At 43.0% G+C, this 14,939-nt stretch overlaps 1 protein-coding gene across 1 annotated transcript in view; it reads right to left on the reverse strand.

Moving 5' to 3' along the window:
• DPP4 (dipeptidyl peptidase 4) overlaps positions 1-14,939 on the reverse strand; it is a 69,466-nt gene that overhangs the window by 37,337 nt on the left and 17,190 nt on the right. Inside the window, 9 exon segments of the mRNA XM_029072243.1 lie at positions 1,977-2,063; positions 2,065-2,078; positions 3,130-3,290; positions 4,736-4,856; positions 9,638-9,710; positions 9,805-9,857; positions 10,175-10,210; positions 10,351-10,442; positions 11,614-11,709. Of these exon segments, the coding sequence (XP_028928076.1) occupies positions 1,977-2,063; positions 2,065-2,078; positions 3,130-3,290; positions 4,736-4,856; positions 9,638-9,710; positions 9,805-9,857; positions 10,175-10,210; positions 10,351-10,442; positions 11,614-11,709 (733 nt within the window).

The raw sequence follows: 14,939 nt of genomic DNA on the forward strand, positions 1-14,939 counted from the left end.
CTTGGGCAAGTCACTTAACTTCTCTGTGCTTCAGTTTTCTTCATTTACAAAATGGAGATTCAATGCCTGTTCTTCCTCCTACTTAGATTGTGAGCCCCATGTGGTACCTGATTAATTTACATGTACCCCAGGACTTAGTATAGTGCTTGACACATAATAAGCACTTAAATAACACTATGATTACTATTAAGTGTCCAATTTTTAAAAAATCATAAATATTGAGTTAGCATAGAAGCAGTGCTCTGTCAAGACACAAGCAAGCATTCTGGCCTTTCTGTACCTTCAAAGCATCATTAAGGTCACATCTCCACGTGGCCTTCTCTGATTAAGCCCTCTTTTCCCCGGCTTGTTCTCCCCTCTGCACCGTCTAAAACCCGTTGTCTAGACCGTAAGCCTGTTGTGGGTAGGAATTGCCTCTATTTATTGCTGTATTGTCCTTTCCAAGTGTTTAGTACAGTGCTCTGCACAAGTAAGTGCTCAAAAAATACGATTGAATGAAATCTGATTGAATGAATATGCACTTAGACCTGCGACCTTTGGACATTTGCTATTTGACCCATCCCCCAACTCCACAGCAGTTATATATTTTTCCTTAAATGAAATATTAAAAATAACTCATTTATTCATTTTAAATTAAATTGCTATATTATTGTCTGCCTCCCCCTCCGGCCTGTAAGCTTGTTATGGGAGGGGAACATGTGGGCTAATTCTGCTCTCCCAAGTGCTTAGTATGGTGCTCTGCACATAGTAAGTGCTTAATAAATATCATGGATTGATTGACTGATTTCCCTACTGGCAATAGGAAAAGATACTTTTTTTTTTTCCCTTCTTCATACTTCCAAATACCCCAATGCTACTTGGGTACTGGTGCTGGGTCCAAGAAAGGATTGTAGATTAGGGGGCAATGGCTAGAAAATTCAAAATGTTCTCTTGAGACATTCTCCAGAGAGGATAACTTGTGGTTTCAAAATGGAAAAGAAACAATTTAGAGTTGGTCAGATTTCTTTAAAAAGATTGTGAAAATAGATTGCTTTGGCAATCAAAATGACCATTTATATTAAGTAATTACAATAAATGAAGTTTTTAATAAGGGAAAGCTCATCCACCAGACCTTTGAAATAGATCGCCAGAATATAGATTGGCCTGTCTGTTTGGGACCAAAGTCAGGAATACAAGCAATCCAAAAGGCTGATTCAAAATTTGAAGGGAGAAAGCCTTATGTACTTAGGAAAATTTAGGTGCAGAGACCAAAGATCACAGGGTTACATACCCCTTACACCTTTTGGGGTTCCTGCTGCTGCCAGCTGCCTAAACCAAGGACTTGTTTAGAGCCAGGTCTATTCTGTGCTGGCCAGGCTACCTCAGCACCAACTGGCCACTGAGGCATAACTGGTCAATTTTTTAGAACTTTGGATTTGAACAGGCCAGGTTCCGGTCATGCTAAGGATAGAGAGGGACTGATCAGGTTGGATTGAGTCCTAAAAACTGGAGATCCCTTTCATGAATCCTACGGCTGCCATCCATAAGCAAAGGGCTGATGGGAGAAGGGACACTGGTCCCCACTAGACACTCCACCTCCTTGGGGGCAATGGCGTCATCTATGTCCAATGATGATGATGTTGGCAACTGGATCCTCTCCTCATCCAGCAGCAATGTATGCATGGGAATATTAGCCCCCACTGAAAAGGCAGGTGTATGGGATGAGAGGGATATAAAAGCAACTGGCATCTTATGGCCTTTTCTCCCCTTCACCATTTTGGAGGCTTTGTGTGCAGTGTTCAGGATGGAGAGATTGAACTACAAGCCTTGGTCCATGCTTGAAAGCGAGCTGTCTATTCCTGCATCCAGGACCGTCACCAATCTTTTCCCTTTCCCCACTCAGCTGCAGAAAAATAGGTATGAGCAACCATTTTGCCTTTAGCTTCTGAAAGTTCCTCATGGTCTTTCAATCAGCTTCTATTACTGCATCTTCTTACCCTGTATCTATAGGCGATGGTGGAGGAATCTCCTCCACTGAAGTCATATTGGTGGATTCTGTGTTGACGATAAATAACTTCACAGTAGTTTTGAGCTCCCGCCTAGAAGCAAAGCACAAGTAACCACAAAAGCATCATCATTTTTGCTTTTCTACTTAACGGTAACCAAAAATGCAGCTTTCAAAATCATTGATATGCTCCATCTTGCCTTTTGATTTTTCTTCTGTTGGCCCTCCCTCATCTTGACTCTCTCCACACAGGTGGTAATCTTATCGAGAATAACAATGACAATTATGATATAGGTGAGACCATTTCCAGAGTTCACAAAATTCCAAAAGGGCCCAGTTGGAATGACTCCTTTTACATTGAACAGATAAATAACCATCCACTATAAAGATTCCCACTCTTAGATCATACTTGTTCTAGTTTTATTTATGGACTGTTTCCTAGATTTTTCCAGCCTTCTTGGGAAAGGGCATTGTGATTTTGGATCGGGGAAGGCACTGGAAGAGATTGGGTCACCGTTCCAAGGTCTCCCAGATTGAGGCTTGATGTATCTAGGTCTACTACCTAATTCCCAGACCTTTTGGCTCTTAGATAGTCAACTCTGTCTTCATTCCTTGCCTTCACTTTAGTAATTGCCTAGTACATAAGAACGCAGAAGTTGCAAGTTAAAAGCCTCTTAAAGTAATCTCCCTAAAAGGTTACTATGTTCTCCCAAAGATCCTTGGATTTATGATAGTTGGATACTGATACATAATCCAAAGTAGCTCACTTATGATTGGCACCCCTTCCATTAATCTCTTTAGCATTTTGGCATGATTGGATTGCATTCTTTCATCGCCCCTAGAATTCAGGTCCATTCTAACTGATATTTGCCCATTTTCTCCTTACCACTCTCCAAAACATTTTCTCATCTTTCTCTGCCTGTCATTCCTCAAAGTTTTTGGAGACATTACAAAACCTTAAATCACACTCTTTCCTGGGATAATAAAAATACTTTAAAATTGCCAGATGCTGTTGACTTCAGCAAGAGTAATCACAGCAAGCTGTTGAAGAAAGACTGACAATATTTTCATTAGCAGGAATGGATTAAATGAAACCATTCTCTTTAACTAAATCATTGAAGTGCTTTAGGGAATAAAATACAGACCTTTGGATATGGAAGCTTAACCGTCTCTGGGTACTGGAGTGATTCTTGTGAATAGAAGGAATATTCCATGACAGGAACTTCTGAATCATTAAATTGGGCATATGCTAGAAAACTGCCATTTGGAGACCACCACAGAGCAGAGTGGGCACTAAAGACTTCCTCTGAAAAAGACAAATTCTTCTGTTAGAAGCTGTATCTGCTAAATTGGCGTGGACATCCAAAATATTGTTCTCATTATCTTAAGTAATTACACTGAGTGCACTAATGAACCAATACTGTGTTTCTGCTGGGCTCCCAGTACTGGAATAAATGAAGTAATATACTAGTATACCTATTCATGGATAGAGTTCCTGAATGTGAATTTTAATAGACCCATCTCACAGTAAATTTGATCTCCTACACTCCTACACAATATACATATATATTTATTGCCTAGACTCAATGTATTGTCCTCTATTGCTTTGTGTGAAGATACCTAGATCAGTCAATGCTATTGATGGAGCACCTACAGCAAGTTAATTAGATACAAACTGCTTAGGAATGCACAACAGAAGCAAAAATGAACACAGGTATTTACAATAACTTTTAAATTAAACTCTACTGAACTTTCCCAAGCACTTATATAATGTTCTACATAAATAAAGTGTTCAATAAATACTATTGATTGTTGTGGTACCTATGGATTAACACATGCACCATGCCCACGATGAGCTTACAATAGCAAATAATATTGGGAAATACCAGTTAAAATTTACAAGAAATTTAGGTAACTATGGAATTTTAAAATCATTTATGAGTGGATGATTTCCTTTGACAAAAGTAGGAATAAGCCAACCTCAGAGGCAATTGGCAGTGATCTCAAATGACTTTCACTTCTGCATCTGCAAATCCACTCACTGGGATTTTATCTGGAATGTTCTCTCACAATATTCAAAAATTCGGATGTGCATTCTTTGGAAACTGACCCACATAAGTCCCAATTCATCTGCTCCCCCGCCCCCACCTAAATATTGTTCTTCAAAGCTGCTGAATGCTCAAAAAAATAACTTTTTACAGCACTCCTTCCAATCTTCCTTTCCCCCTTAGAAACAGGAGATCATGGAATTCCCAAGAGTCACAGGAGTCCTGAAGACAAGAATTTGTTGGGTGCCCTCAAAAGCAAAGCACTGTACATCAGGCAGTCCCTCTGGGGACATTGAAAAGCTTCATTTAGATATTTCTCAAACACCTTTCAGAATACAGGCAATGGAGAGGCTTTTTCAGACCACACTGGATATGTGGATTTGTACGCTCTCCTGTCCCCTGGGTCTGGGAAGCTGCTTGCATAACCAGCACCTGTGGGGGTCAAGGTTCCTTCTGTTGTAACTAGGCCTTGGCCAGGAGTCAAATAGCTTCTAACACAGGAACCACCAGAAGTGTGTGTTCAAGACAAAATTAAAGGTTTCTTTTGTGAATCCTAAATGAATTCCAGACCTCTTTCGTCAATCATGCAGTTCTCATCCCAATGGCACAGATTTCTCCATATTTAAATACGCAGGCAATAATAATAATGCCAATAGCAACAATAACACACATGTTCTGATTTCAAAATCTTCTAAATTGCTACCTTCATACACCCAGTCAGCTATTCCATTGGATATGATGTTCTCTTCTCCATTGTTAGTGATAGGAATTTCTCCCGAAAATGGTGTCTCTTTGACGTAAACATCATTTTTCCAAACAAATGCCTACAACGACGATAACGACATGCATTAACAGTGTAACACAACAGTAACCCATGAATGTCACAGGGGCATAGAATTCAACCATCATGGATTCCGATGTGCTACAGCCCAGTCCCAGATCCTGCTGCGTGACTTCAGAAAGCCACTTGATCTCTGTCCCATGTGGAATTCACAGTCAAAGAGGAAGGGCAAGCAGGGACAGAGAAATTATGTACAAGCTGATTATCTTGTATCTATCTCAGTCCCAGGCACAGAGTAAGTGCTTAATGAAGCATTCAAAAAAATTAGAAAGGCTGACCTGAATGAAAAACTGGATGTGGTCGGATCATGAAAAACAACATATCAATATATTCTATACCAGGCGTTGGCGACTCCCAAACCCTGTGCCAAGGGATGGTGCATTCAGGGTTCTTAACTTGGCACACTTAACTAGGCACACTAATCTCTAACAGAAGTTCAGAGGTTGTTCAGAGGAATGGCTGAAAGCTGTTCTCTGAACTCTGTCACCTTCATAAACAATAATGGACAGCCCCTGAAGAGGTCTATATTTAAATCATCAACTGTATTTATTGACTGCTTCCTTTGTACACAGCACTGTACTAGATGTTTGAGAGAGTACAATACAGCAGAGTTGGTAGATATGTTCCCTGTCCACGATGACAAGCCTACAGCCCAGAGGAATGGGTCCTCAATTGTAAATATAACCTTTCAGGCCCTGGCGCGTCATTTCTTCAAGTATCCTATGGGGTCTACTGCTGCATTTTATCACTACTTCCCAACTGGGCTAATGTGGGGGAAGGTGGGACATTCCCAGAAGGGACTACCCTCCCCCCCACCCCTATCAATCATGGTATTTATTGAGTGCACAGAGCACTGCATTAAGCAGTCATCAGAAGTGGTAGACACTATCTTTGCTTACAAGGAGCTTACCATCTAGAGAAGGAGACTGACATTCAGCTGAATTAGAGATAGGCGAAATAGAAGAGTGTAAGGCTATGTACATCTAAGTGTTGTGGGGCTGGTGATGGGGGAATAAACAAAGGCATTCAGATCTGAGCACCTAAGCAACGCAAAGGGGATGGTGGGTAGAGAAATGATTCATTCATTCATTCAATAGTATTTATTGAGCGCTTACTATGTGCAGAGCACTGTACTAAGCGCTTGGGATGAACAAGTCGGCAACAGATAGAGACAGTCCCTGCCATTTGACGGGCTTACAGTCTAATCGGGGGAGACGGACAGACGAGAACAATGGCGATAAATAGAGTCAAGGGGAAGAACATCTCGTAAAAACAATGGCAACTAAATAGAATCGAGGCGATGTACAATTCATTAACAAAATAAATAGGGCAATGGAAATATATACAGTCGAGCGGACGAGTACAGTGCTGTGGGGATGGGAAGGGAGAGGTGGAGGAGCAGAGGGAAAAGGGGAAAAAGAGGGTTTAGCTGCGGAGAGGTAAAGGGGGGGTGGCAGAGGGAGTAGAGGGAGAAGAGGAGCTCAGTCTGGGAAGGCCTCTTGGAGGAGGTGAGTTTTAAGTAGGGTTTTGAAGAGGGGAAGAGAATCAGTTTGGCGGAGGTGAGGAGGGAGGGCATTTCAGGACCGCGGGAGGACGTGGCCCAGGGGTCGACGGCGGGATAAGCGAGACCGAGGACGCGTGATCATCAGACACGCATGTGCAGGCTAGAGACCGAGGGACGGTGAGGAGGTGGGCGGCGGAGGAGCGGAGCGTGCGGGGTGGGTGGTAGAAAGAGAGAAGGGAGGAGAGGTAGGGAGGAGAGGTAGGGAGGAGAGGTAGGAAGGGGCAAGGTGATGGAGAGCCTTGAAGCCTAGAGTGAGGAGTTTTTGTTTGGAGCGGAGGTCGATAGGCAACCACTGGAGGTGTTTAAGAAGGGGAGTGACATGCCCAGATCGTTTCTGCAGGAAGATGAGCCGGGCAGCGGAGTGAAGAATAGACCGGAGCGGGGCGAGAGAGGAGGAAGGGAGGTCAGAGAGAAGGCTGACACAATAGTCTAGCCGGGATATAACGAGAGCCTGTAACAGTAAGGTAGCTGTTTGGGTGGAGAGGAAAGGGCGGATCTTGGCGATATTGTAGAGGTGAGACCGGCAGGTCTCGGTAACGGATAGGATGAGTGGGGTGAACGAGAGGGACGAGTCAAGGATGACACCGAGATTGTGGGCCTGAGAGACGGGAAGGATGGTCGTGCCATCCACGGTGATAGAGAAGTCTGGGAGAGGACCGGGTTTGGGAGGGAAGATGAGGAGCTCAGTCTTGCTCATGTTGAGTTTTAGGTGGCGGGCCGACATCCAGGTGGAGACATCCTGGAGGCAGGAGGAGATGCGAGCCTGAAGGGAGGGGGAGAAGACGGGGCGGAGATGTAGATCTGCGTGTCATCTGCGTAGAGATGGTAGTCAAAGCCGTGAGAGCGGATGAGTTCACCGAGGGAGTGAGTGTAAATGGAGAACAGAAGAGGGCCAAGAACTGAGGAACTCCGACAGTTAAAGGATGGGAGGGGGAGGAGGCTCCAGCGAAGGAGACCGAGAATGACCGGCCAGAGAGGTAAGAGGAGAACCAGGAGAGGACAGAGTCCGTGAAGCCAAGGTGAGATAAGGTATGGAGGAGGAGGGGATGGTCGACAGTGTCAAAGGCAGCAGAGAGGTCAAGGAGGATTAGAATGGAGTAGGAGCCATTGGATTTGGCAAGAAGGAGGTCATGGGTGACCTTAGAGAGAGCAGTCTCGGTAGAGTGGAGGGGACGGAAGCCAGATTGGAGGGGGTCTAGGAGAGAATGGGAGTTAAGGAATTCTAAGCATCGATTGTAGACGACTCATTCTAGGATTTTGAAAAGGAAGGGTAGTAGGGAGATAGGGCGATAACTGGAGGGGGAAGTGGGGTCAAGAGCGGGTTTTTTTAGGATGGGGGAGACGTGGGCATGTTTGAAGGCAGAGGGGAAGGAGCCCTTGGAGATTGAGTGGTTAAAAATAGAAGTTAAGGAAGGTAGGAGGGCAGGGGCGATGGCTAGTGCTTAGTTGGGGAAGTCCTCTTGTTGGAGATGTGATTTTAGAGGGCTTTGAAGGTGGGGAGAGTGGTGAAGGAGGCTTTGAAGGGAACTATCAGCTATCCCCTAATACAGTACCACAAGTCCTGGGAAGGGTTAACTGGCCATATGTTGACTGGCCATAAATCAGACCCAATTGAAGGCTCATTGGTTCTTTCAAGGCCACCTGGGCACCATTTAGTAATCTACAATCTAAGGTGCAATTAAAAGGGAAGCAATGATGAGGAAGATAAAAATCAGTAAATAGTTCACCCTACAATTGCCTTCTTCCATACCCCTCATCGAAACTCCCTGGCAGGATGGAGTTTTAAGCTCAGATGGAACAGGCAGAGCTGTAACCTCGGAGGCAAAAGAGAAAGAAGCATGAAAAGAATCGCCACAGCTTCTGTTTCCGAGTGCCAATCAACAGTGCCTCAACACCTCTACTCTGAGGCCCTTCTCACTCCCCAGAAGCGCAACCAAGGCAGGAGCAGGGTTCCTGCTGTACTTTGGCCTAGGTCCAAGCTTACAGAGAGTCTTCAGAGGTGGATTCCCTAGTCTGACAAGGTCCAGGAGCCCTGACAACTGTCATGGAAGAGTCTCTGGGCCTGCAATCCACACCCAGAGGCCAGCAGATGCGAGAACAATGGAACACTTCGGGACTTGTCCTGCAGGAGCAATAGCAGACATGGTAGCCCAAAAAGCTTGGCACGGGGTTGGAGGTCAGGGCCAATCCAACCTCTAAGCCTCCAAGCTTATTCTGGGAGAAAGATCCATCCTTTGGAGCCAGGCCATGGACCTAGAGGCTGTTCCCCTCACCCAGAATTTCGTGTTGACCCTGAGGAAGAGGGTGAGTCAGGCTGGGTCTGGGGTCTTTCCAGGATGTCTGAGCTCCCACCAGCTCTTTTTCTGCTCAGAGACAAGCTAATAATAGGAGAAAGTATCCTGGAGGGATGGGGCAAGAAAGGGATGCCAAACTGGCACTAACTTTGCTTGCCAGTATCCACTGCCTTCCTCATTCAGCCTTACTGATATAGTGGTGATTACAGCTCTCAGCTCAGGACTTAATGGATGTCTTTCAATCCATTACCAACAACTAATCAGTGGCATTTACTAAGCATTTATGATGTTCAGAGAACTTAACTAAGCACTTGGGAAATTAAAATACAGTTGGTAGAGGCAATCCCTACCCTGAAGGAACTTATAGTGGCTGGGAAATACCCTGATAGCAGACAACTCAGAAAAATGCTGGGTGATTAGGAAGAAAATGCATGGAGAATCTGCAACAAGGATAACCTGTCCCTGAATGATCACGGGATGTCCTTCAGTAGACTTTAAAGTTCCTAGGTCAAACTACCTTCCATATGCCCTAGGTTCCATTTACTGTTTATCTCCTCTCATGGCTGTAAGTGGCTTTTCCCTAATATCTGGCCTGGGAGTCAGAGGACCTGGGCTTTGATCCCACCTCTGCCACTTATCTGCTGTGTGACCTTGGACAAGTCACTTAACTTCTCTGTGCCTCAGTTCCCTCATCTGTAAAAATGGAGGTCCAATACCTGCTACTTACAATATGAGCTCCATATAGGAGCTAATGACCTTATATCTACCCAGCACTTAGAACAGTGCTTGGCACTTAGTAAACGCTTAACAAATACCACATTTTTTAAGCCTCAAGGACAAATGTGAACAGGTTCTTCCACAGCTGTACTTCACCCTTAAAAATGTTGAACATTTGAAATCACTAACCAATTTATGACCAACTGGAGACCAGGTGATGTACTGAATATCATTGGGAAGGCTTGTTTCCGCAACCAGCTTCCTAGAATCCAAGGAAAAATAGCCAAAAAGTTAACAAGCAAGGTTCCCCTCATCTTAGTTTCACGTGTATCGTGTTTTATGTAAGAAACACTGACCTCATGCTCATATCATATATCTTGTACGAAGCTATGTATGAATGCCTCCATTGCTGAAAAAGACACAATAATTTTCATAATGCTGAAAGAACAACTCTTCAAGATAACCCACTGCACAATCCTTTTGAAGTGTGGAGGCACTTTGGGAAATACTTTTTTAGGTATCTCCTGTTGGCATTTTAAATGAGTGAATAAGAGGGGGTAAGCTCAATAGGATTTGTGCCTAGTATTCCCTACATTTGGTTACCTTTATGTGATTATGAAATTTGCTTCCATGCAAGAGATATCTATTAATTTAATATGGGGGGAGTAGGAAACTCAAGCAATCAACATTTTTTGAGAACTTTGCGTATAAAAATAAATTTGTTACCTTCACATTAATTGTATTGAAGAAAGAACAAACAGTTGGTCAGCAGATATAAATATCTGTATGTGGAATTCTCAACCTCATCCTGCCAAAGTAGAAAAGAAAAAAAAATGAACTGATGATTAAAAAAATTTGGAAAAAGGAATATTTTCAAAAATATTTATCACAGTTAAACGTACAAAGGTACTGTTTCCCAAAAATATCAAGCTGCTTCCATTTTCAGCGTTGACCAAAAAGACATTATTTTCTTTCGAGTAGAGATATTCATGGTCTAAATGAACAAAATGGAAGTTAAATGGCAACCTCAGCCCACTAGAAAACACTCGATCAACAAACACATTTACAGCAAAGATTAAATAAGTGATATATCATGGTAATATAATTCCTAGTAAAATGAGAACATTGTAAAAATGGAAAACAATGAAGTGGACAATATCATAATTTATATTAGTCCAGATTTTCAATCGCATTTATTGAGCTCTTACTTGTGCAGAGCGCCATACTCAGCCCTTCGGAGAGTACGATACCACAATAAACAGACGTTCTTGGGCCACAGTGAGATGTTCAAATATGTATTCTAGAAAGATACTGTCTATCATTTTAATTATACACTACTACTGTTAATCGTTATCATCAAGACACAGGGGATGGCCTGGCCATGAGAGAATTTTGAGAAAGTTTTGCTGAAAGGAGTTCAGGTAAGTAGGCTTTACAATATTGCATTCAATTTTCTAATTCTGGATCATTTCAGTACTTTTCTTTTGGGGATAATACAGCATTCCCTTATACATCAAATTTCTGATGTGCTCAATTCTATATGCTTTCACTATGAGTTTTGGATAAAATGTTGGAACATTCATTCATTAGCACAATTCCACTGGGTTACACCATACCAGCGTAACAGGACTGTCCAAACTCATGGAATGCATGTATTTTTCTAACACAGGACTATGCAAGAGCATAACCATCATATTAGAGGAGAACAAGGTGTATTTGCAATTCAGAAAATCTCTTTCTTCAAGTTAACTCAGAGACCTTGATAAGGAATCATAGATAACCCTGTTGCAGAGATAAGAGGCTCAATGACTAAGCTATTACTACAGTGAGTCAGGTCAGGTTTATAGAACATTAGTTAAAAGACAATCTGCTGCTTTTACCAAAATCACTGCCAAAGACACCAACCTGTGACTTTTCTTGCAACTGAAAAGACAGTTGAATTGAACTATTGGTAAATCTACTACTCTAAGCAATATCACTAGTTAAAGAAATTACAAAACAATCTGAACAGATTTTGTAATCTATATTCTTAAAACCATAAGTGACACTGTTTTATTCATTATTTTCTTATACCCTTCATTTGTCTCTTCATAGTTAAATGACTGTAGATATGAAAATATCAAGTCCTTGAGGCAAGTGAAAATAAAAAAAGAAATAAAAATTACCAGAAACCCATTTTAAGGAGTAGGACTTGGTTCTAAATGTATTTTTTAAATAATCATTCAGACTGTAGGGTCTACGAGTATCAGCTGCGGCTTCATCTGTTGGTTGAAAAGAGAATAATGTGAGTATAGTGGCAATACTCCATACTTACATTTTAATGTTATGAGATGCTTCCCCATTAAACAATTGTATAAACTTGAGATATATATTTATAGTACCTTGAACATTACCAGTTTCTTTATGGCATTAAAAAAGGTCTCAAAACATTGCAAGCCCCAAGGGGAAAGTCACAGATAGAGTTGTACATTACACTTTCTATGGTGGCCTTTTCAGAACTTGAGTCTGGAAGTGAGGTCCAAGGACCCTTCTCTGTCAATCAGTGGTATTTACTGAATGCTAATTAATAATGTTGGTATTTGTTAAGCGCTTACTATGTGCAGAGCACTGTTCTAAGCGCTGGGGTAAACACAGGGGAATCAGGTTGTCCCACGTGGGGCTCACAGTCTTAATCCCCATTTTACAGATGAGGGAACTGAGGCACAGAGAAGTGAAGTGACTTGCCCACAGTCACACAGCTGACAAGTGGCAGAGCTGGGATTCGAACTCATGAGCCCTGACTCCAAAGCCCGTGCTCTTTCCACTGCGCCACGCTGCTTCTCAATTGTGTACAGAGCACTGTGTACATTGTGTACAGAGCACTGGATTAAGCCCTTGGGACAGAACAATATGAGCCACTAGACAGGTTCCCTGTCCAAAAGGAACTTATTCTCTAGAGGGAGGGAAAGACCTTGAAATAAATTATGAATATATACATAACTGTTGTGGGGGTGGGGTGAATATAAAGTGCTTAAAGAGTACGGATCAAAGTGCAAAAATGATGCAGAAGGGAAAGGGAGAAGGGAAAATTAGGGACTCTTGGGGGAGATGTGATTTTAATAAGGTTTTGAAGGTCGGGGAAGTGGTGGTCTGTTGCATATGAAGCGGGAAGGAATTCCATGCCAGAAGGAAGACGTGGGCAAGCGGTTGGTGGCAAGATAGACGAGACCGAGGTACAGTGAGTAGGTTGGTTTTAGAGGAGTGAAGTGTGTGGGCTGGGTTGTAGTATGAAATCAACAAGGTAAGGTAGGAGGGGACAAGCTGTTTGCTTTAAAACTGATGGTAAGGAGCTTCTATTTGATGCAGAAGTGGATGGGTAACCATTGGAGATTCTTGTGTAGGAAGACATGGGCTAAACAGCATTTTAGAAAAATGATCTGGGCAGCAGAGTGAAGTACGAACTCGGGTGGGGAGAGACAGGAGGCAGGAAGGTCAGCAAATACAGTAGGCAAGGTGGGAAGTGATATGTGACAGGATCAGTATCACTGTCACCTGAATGACTTATGTAGTCCCCCGTAAAGATTCTTATATTATACGTCCTCATTTCACTAATGTTGTGATATTATGCTCTGCCACTTGTCTGCTGTGTGACCTTGGGCAAGCCACAACTTGTCTGAGCTTCAGGTACCTCATCTGAAAAATGGGAATGAAGACTGAGCCCCACGTGGGTCAACCTGATTACCTTGTATCTACCCCAGCACTCAGAACAGTGCTTGGCACATAGACTGTGAGCCCGTTAGGGACAGGGCTTGTCTCTGTTGCTGAAATGTACTTCCCCAGTGCTTAGTAGAGTGCTCTGCACACAATCAGCACTCAATAAATATGATTGAATTACTTCCACAAATATTAAACCAGTTTAATGATGCTTAATATAACAGTATATAGCCCATAAATTGCAAATTTTTCCAGAGGTGGGGAATGGTAAGTGCTTGCAATAATAGCAGTTTGAATGGAGCTGAAGGACCAGATTTTAATGATGTGAAGGTAGAACTAATAGGATTTGGTGATAGACTGAATATGTGGGGTGAATGAGATGAGTCGCCCAAGTTTGAAGGACAGGAAGGATAATGTTATTGCCTACAGTGACAGTGAATGACAGGAGAACAGGGTTTGGGAAGATGAGTTCTATTTTAGACATGTTAAGTTTGAGGTATCAGTGAGATATCTAAGTAGAGATAACTTGAAGGTAGAAGGAAATGCAAGATAGCATAGGAGAGAGGCAAGGACTGGAAAGCTAGATTTGGGAATCATCTGGTAGTTGGAAGCCGTGGGAGTGAATAAGTTCCCTGAGGGAGTGGGTGTAGATGCAAAATATAAGGGGAGCCAAAACTGAGCCTTGAGAGGAGAAGGCAGAGTTAGAGGGTGGAATGTAGAAAAGGAGTGACCAGGGAGATGAGGAGAACCAGAAGAGGGCAGTGTCAGTGAAGCCAATGGTCAATCATATTTATTGAGTGCTTACTTTATGCAAAGCATTGTACTAAATGCTTTGGAGAGTAAAATACAACAGAATTAGCAGACACATTCCCAGCTCATATCGAGTGTACAAGTCTAGAGGGAGCTGGCCCAATGTTGAGAGCAGCTGAGAGTTCTAGGAGGATTAGGATAGAATAGAGGCCACTGGATTCAGTAAGGTCACTGGTGACATTAGGGAGGGCAGTTCCTGGGGAATGAAGAGGGTGGAAGCCAGATTGAAGGTAGGGGAGTGGGGGGAGGGAGCGGCGTCAAGGAGAAAATTGGAGGAGATGAAGTAAAGGCAGTAGGTGTAGACAACTTTATCAGGGAGTTTGGAGAGCAACGGTTAGAAAGGACACAGGGTGACAACTGAAGGGATCCACAGGGTCAAGGGAGGGGATTTTTAGGATTGGGGACACATGAGCATGTTTGAAAGCAGTGAGGAAGCAGTTGTTGGAAATGGAACGTTTGGCGGTGGCAGTTAAGGAGGGAAGAAGGGAGGGAGGGAGCAAGTGTCTTGCCTAGAAGCTCATAGCCTTGGTGTCATCTTTGACTCTTCCGTATTTTCACCATCCTCATTAAATCTCTCTCAAACCTTCTGCTTTTTCCTCCATGATATTCCCTGAACTACCACCTTTCCTCCAACTTTGTGGCCACCATCCTGGTCCAAACCATTTTCACCTCATGGCTGCTTTATGGCACCAGCCTCTTACTGTCCCATTACCAACAGTTACCCTCCCCTCTCTTCAGTCCATATCTTGGTTGCTCAGCTTATCCTCCTCAAACACAGCCACATCACTCTCCTTCTCAAAAACCTCCAATGGCTACCCATTTCCTTCCACATCAAACAGAAACCCCTAACCACCAGTTTCAAGGAGGCTCACCAGCTGTCTTATCTTTTCCTCATCCTCCTCCGCTGTTCTACTTCAACTCATGCTCTTTGCTCTTCCCAATTAACCTTCTTAATTGCTCCCTTATCAATTTTTATGACTCTTTATCA

The sequence above is a fragment of the Ornithorhynchus anatinus genome, chromosome 9 (assembly GCF_004115215.2).
Source record: "Ornithorhynchus anatinus isolate Pmale09 chromosome 9, mOrnAna1.pri.v4, whole genome shotgun sequence".
Lineage (NCBI taxonomy): Eukaryota > Metazoa > Chordata > Mammalia > Monotremata > Ornithorhynchidae > Ornithorhynchus > Ornithorhynchus anatinus.